Here is a 6,000-nt window from a genome sequence, read left to right on the forward strand (position 1 = left end):
AAAGCAGGGAATCACAGTTCATCTGAACACAGATGTTTGTGTTCATTGTAGAGAAATGATCCTCACCCAAATATATAATTTCCTCACCCATTTGTTACCATTTCTTAAAAATCAAAGGTCAGGGAATTACTGCTCAGGATGTGGCAGAGATTATGACTTGGGATGGGACAGAAGCACTCTGGTAATTGCTGTGGAGCAAGGGCTTATCTGGAAGAGGAGAGAACCCCCGTGCTGCCCCCAGACAGCTGGTTGGTACATAATATTCACCTCTCCTATCTGGGCTCTTAGCTGACACAATTCTGCAGCACCGTCTGCAAAATCCCAGTGGCAACTGCCACTTCTTTTTGCCCTTTTCAATTGAGAAGGTCCAAGAAACTTTTTCTGGGCTTGGCTCCCAATGCCTCAACTGACCTTAAGCATCATTGAATTACAAGTTTTGCCAAGGGGAAAGATGAGGAGTCCTGTCTATGAACTTACTTCTGTGGCATTCCACTTTTGTCGGTATCATTTGCAGATCTTTTCCTGAGCAACCTGCCTTCATTTACACCACTGGAACCTCACTGACCTTCTGGAAGGCAGAATCATATCCCTATCCTATTGCTGCATGCTTCCATGGGTAATTTTGATGCAGACAATTGTTTGATGAGGACGGTAGGATGCTATTAGATGCTATTCAAAGCCTCTAATACTTAGCTGTGCAAGGTAAAATTGTTCTCTTTCTGTTTCAGGGGAAATAAACACCTACAGGTGGAACGTCCCAGAACGATCCGGTCCTGGCAGAACAGATCCAAATTGTATCACTTGGGTTTATTATTCAACTGCAAATTTTGTAAAGGTAACCAAGAAATGGCCATTAAAGCTTGAATTGCTTTGGCTTACACGATGTGCCTTGTGTAATGTTTCTGAAAGGATCCTGCTTCTCAGCTGGGAGAGGACCACAGGCTAGAGACACCATTTACAGACCTAGATGTCCTCCTTACTAACAGTTGCACATGCCTGAGTAATTCAATCTACAGAAATCCCAAGGCACACACCAGAGTAATGTGATTTCCTCCTTAAAGAATAGTTGAAGGGATTTGGGGTAAAGACAAAACCTTACACAAAATCACAGAATCACAGAATGAGTAAGGTTGAAAGGGACCACTAGAGGTCATTGCTTCAGTAAATTACCCGAGAGACACACAGAGAAAGAAGTTTTTAATCAGACTAATTTTTTCTCATCTGCTAGGAAAAAGCAATTTAATCTTCAGTTAATCTGTATCTATTTCATAACTGGATGAACTGAAAATCTGTAACACATGTATTTATTTTATTTCAGGACACATACAGTGGTCTGATCGGGCCTCTTGTAGTTTGCCGAAAAGGAACTCTAGATGAAAGAGGTCTAAGGAAAGACATCGATCGTGAATTTACTCTTCTGTTTATGGTGTTCGATGAAAATGAATCCTGGTATTTGAAAGAAAACATTGAAACATACCTTCATAAGAATCCTGATGATTTTAATTCCACTAGGAACTTTGTAGAAGGCAACAGCCTGCATGGTATGTAAGACTTTGCAGAAGCAGCCAAGAGGAAAGAGGTTTATTTTTCACAGCCCTTTTAGGAAGACGCTTGACTTAGCCTTCAGTTACTGGACCACGTAAAGACTTCATAAAGTGCAATGCTGGATATAAAAAGATTTCACAAGGCCAAGCCATGATATATTTCTAACAAGATAGTTTACTCTTATACTCTTGGGAAGAGGCTGCCCTGACAGAATTCCCTTGTCACTGGGAGCCGTTGTTTTTTAGGAGCGTAGGGATGATACTTTAAAACTGTGGCTGTATTTGTAGCCAGTCCAGGAGCCATGCAGAATAGACTGGATGGGGACGCACACAGCCCTGGCAAAGCAAACTCTTCTTTCTACAGCTGGTACCCATTTTAGGCAACAATTGTATTCCCTCTTTTTCCATGTAGCTTCTCAGCATAAATCCAGTTTGCTCAGGAGTTCAATCTCAACTAGTAAAAAAACCAGTTTGATGCTCTGTAAGACAGAAAAATGTTTGCTGGTGTATACTTATACAACTTGGAAACTGAAACAAAAGTAAGAGTGTCTCCCTGCCGTGGCAGTGGTCACTATGGACAGCACTTGTCCTGACCACACCTGCCTGTCCCCTCTCTGCCTGAGCACTCCTTCTCTCCTGAAAGTGCAAATAGTGCCTGAAGGGGAGGTTATAATCACCCATACCTTGGCCAATTATTAATCATTCCTATTTTGTCTTTCTTTCAGCAATCAATGGGAAGATTTACAACAGTCTCTTGGGTCTAACAATGAATGAAGGTGATAGGACAAACTGGTATTTGATAGGAATGGGTAATGAAGTGGATATCCACACAGTTCACTTCCATGCACAGACCTTCATCTTCAAGGTTGGCAAAATAAATCTAAGTAAAACTTTTGTAGTGTGATGAGAGATTTATGAGAAAAACAAGCAAAAAAATTCCGTATTTCTAGCCTGGTTTTGTCACTTAGGCACAGAGCCTTGGGCTGATTCTGAGGTTGGTGGGAGTTTTGCATTTGAAGGAAATACAAAACGAATGAGATCCTTGCGAAGCTTCTATCACTCTGGTAGAGGACATGCTTTGGTGGATTGAAATATGTGATTACCCATAGGTGTAAGGGAAGATACAGGGAGGAAATTAGACTTATGCCAGGTTAGACTATGGTTTTATGCTGTGACACTTTGCCACTGGCAGGACTACCTGAAAAATCTGTCTTTCAAAGAAACACCTTTGCTCAACCAACAGTTGGAGTCATCAGGAGGGGTCTGCTGTTGTTGTATAATAGATTAAATAGCAGGGATCCACGGACCTCAGTTTCTCTGGATGATGCTCACTAGAAATGTACAAGAAGCATTTGATCTACCTTAAGGAGCTGGAAGTCTAACTAGAATATTTCAGTGCCTGCGGGGGAGTATTTGAGGCACAACTGTCACAATTCTGGTTTTGCTTTGCCACAGACAGATAAGGACCACAGAGGAGATGTATATGACCTTTTCCCTGGGACTTTCCAGACAGTTGAACTCGTAGCAGAAAACCCTGGAACGTGGCTTCTGCACTGTCACGTGGCTGATCACATCCATGCTGGCATGGAGACAACCTACACCATCAATAAATCAGGTGCAGTATCAGAAACATCCTAGGGCTCAGAGGTGGTATTGCAGCACAATTGGATGGAAGGCAGGGATGAAAGGAAGAGAGTTCACCTGTGCACTACTGGGAAGCACCTGCACTGCTACAGCCAGTTAGCAGTGATGAGACAGGACAAACACCCCTGATGACATGGCAAAGACAGCAGTCTTTGCTGCAATTTGAAAACAGTTGGTGATTTACAAGTGCCCCTCCCAGACAGTGGCAGCCCAGGGACCATTTGTCATTTAAAGGTGGTGCAGAAAACATCTGCAAAACTGTTTTTTGCCATTTTGCCACACTGTGTGGGAAGGCCTACAGTCTGGCATGGTGCTGGTTCCTTCCTGTGACCCCTGTTGACCTGCAAAGCTGTTTGGGCTCCTCCCTGCACAGGCAGACACCAGTTGGTATAAAAGGAGCCCCAGAAAATGATTGTCCATCTTGTCCAAGAAATAGGTGATCCCTTCACTAAAAGAAGTTGGCAAACTTTTGAGTGGTGCTTGTCTCTACCAAGACATGTGAGTGAAGCCAAAAGTGTTTTGTGAGCCTCTCCATATCACATAACTCCACTTAACATCTGGATCCAGCATCTCCCTTCTAGGTCTCCACTGTGCTCTAAAAGAGTTGAAGCAGTGCCAGTAGGCACACCTCATACCTACAACCCTTTAGCAGCACGATGACAAATGTAGATGCCAAACATAGCCGAAATACCCCTTCCTTGGATATGATACTTGATTCCACATATTCATGTGGTCTGGGAGATTTCAAATGGACAAGCAAATGCAGAACTGAATCATGGAATGGTTTGGGTTGGAAGGGACCTTAAAGATCATCCAGTTCCAACCCCCCTGCCAGGGACAGGGACACCTTCCGCTAGACAGGTTGTTCTAGTCCCCATCCAGCCTGGCCTTGAACATTGCCAAGGATGGGGCAACCATACCTTCTCTGGGCAACCTGTGCCAGTGCCTCACGACCCTCATCATAAAAAAATGTGTTCCTTATATCCCATCTGGATCTACCCTCTTTCAGTTTAAAAGTTACTCCTTGTCTCATCACTGCAGTATGTAGTGGAGTAACAGAAATGCCTATAGAGAAGAGGAATGTTGCCCATGGAACTGCCCAGAGGAACAGTTGTGATGATCTAATCACAATTTCTGTTCAGATCAACAAGCTGGAAATAATGAAATAAAGTCAACTCTACTTTTTCAATAGAGAAAAACATTTTTTATTAAGGCTTTCAACTTAACTATGCTTTTTTTTTCTTCCTGAGAAGAGAGACAAGAGTGGGAAGTTCCTTCAGAAGGAGGACACACCACTGGAGCATACAATACAACTACTGATACAAATAGAACCACTGCAAAGGGTAAGGGATTTTTTAAAAATGCCATTTAAAACTCTTCACATTCATGTGCAGATTTCTCATTGACAACTCTTTTTTAACAGATTATGACAACAAAGTGGGCAATTTTTTCGGCAAAACTTTGAGTCCAGGAGAAGCCAGCCTGATACTCGCAGCTTTTTTTTGCATTGGACTTGTTCTACTGTCAACAGCATTAATCTTCTTCTGCTTCATCACCCACCAAGGAAATAGAATCCATTACACAGCTCTGCATGATAAAAGTGCATTTCTGGCAGATTCCCTATAAACCTCCACTTTTGGTATTGTTCACAGGGACTCACTGGATTTCACAACATAGAACCATAAAAGCATTAGGGTTGAAAAATACCTCTAAGATCATTGAGTTCAACCATTAACCTAATACTGCCAGGCAAAATGCTGCAAATAAAACTGGAGCAGGGCATATGCTGACAGTCCTACCCCATGGCCAGTCTTCACAAGAGCGAACATGAGCTGTAGGGCTCAGCTCCAAGAGCCATGTACCACCCATCACCATTTCCACTCCTCTGGAGTTCAGATGAGCTTTGCCCAAGATTCAATCTGGCAGCTGAGCAGAACAGCACACCTCTTGGCACCCACAGGGGTTTCACAGGAGTAAGGAGCAGGCAGATTGGCATCCATGTGCTCTGTGCAGAAACATGGGATTCACAATAGGAAATAAACACAACAGGGGACTGACTTAAGTTGTCAGCTTCTGGAGGAGCAGCTGCTAATCTCCAAGTCCCTGCAGTTTCCCAAAGTCTGGCTCAATGAACTCACCACCATTCAAGTGATTGTCCTTTTTTTTTTTTTTTTTTTTTTTTTTTTTTTTTTTTTTTTTTTTTTTCTTCTTTTCTTCTTTTTTTCCCATTTTTTTTTTTTTTTTTTTTTCTTTTTTTTTTTCCTTCCCTGTTAAATGAGGAAACTGTGCACTGGAGACAGATTTCTGAAGACCTACAAATAACTTTTAGCATCTGATGGGTTCAGCAGTGCCTGGGCTGTTAACTTCTAACAGCTTTTATTTATCTCTAAAAATCTAAACCTGAACAACCTCCAAGAGATTAATTGACTTTGTAAATGCTGCTTGTTATGGTCCTGATTCTGTACCTCTTTGCTCTGAGCAACACCTCTCTCCCTACCTGTAATGAAGCTATCAGGAGGATGATTTTTCTGCTCTGTGAGGCAGACAGAATCAAGACATGTTTAGTGATACTTGAATGTTTATAGCTCATTTTTTTGTTAGGTTGTGTTCGTTCTTGCCTGCTCATGCCTGCTATAGCTCTTGCAGAGGAATTCCCTTTGTAAAAGGGCTCTTGCAGAGGAATTCCCTTTGAATGAAGACCTTTGTAAAACTGTTTACACAAATTTGATTTTGAATGTAAATTCCAGTTGCTGTTTTGGTTTTTTTAAACTTTTTTTTCCATTTCTGTACTTTATAGTATGTAGGTAGGAAA

General features: G+C 42.0%; 1 protein-coding gene across 2 annotated transcripts in view; it reads left to right on the forward strand.

Annotated features, from left to right (window-relative positions):
• The window catches only part of HEPHL1 (hephaestin like 1), a 32,932-nt gene extending 27,580 nt beyond the window's left edge, over positions 1-5,352 (forward strand). The window contains exons 15-20 of one of the 2 annotated variants that reach the window (XM_066339263.1): positions 729-835; positions 1,319-1,541; positions 2,270-2,409; positions 3,000-3,159; positions 4,439-4,531; positions 4,612-5,352. In XM_066339263.1, coding sequence (XP_066195360.1) covers positions 729-835; positions 1,319-1,541; positions 2,270-2,409; positions 3,000-3,159; positions 4,439-4,531; positions 4,612-4,814 — 926 coding nt within the window. In that variant the 3' untranslated portion in view covers positions 4,815-5,352. The remainder of the gene's footprint in view (positions 1-728; positions 836-1,318; positions 1,542-2,269; positions 2,410-2,999; positions 3,160-4,438; positions 4,532-4,611) is intronic. The other variant, XM_066339271.1, reaches the window with a different exon arrangement.
• The last annotated feature ends 648 nt before the right edge of the window (positions 5,353-6,000 follow it).

This window comes from Sylvia atricapilla, chromosome 2 (assembly GCF_009819655.1).
Source record: "Sylvia atricapilla isolate bSylAtr1 chromosome 2, bSylAtr1.pri, whole genome shotgun sequence".
NCBI classification, from domain to species: Eukaryota; Metazoa; Chordata; class Aves; order Passeriformes; family Sylviidae; genus Sylvia; species Sylvia atricapilla.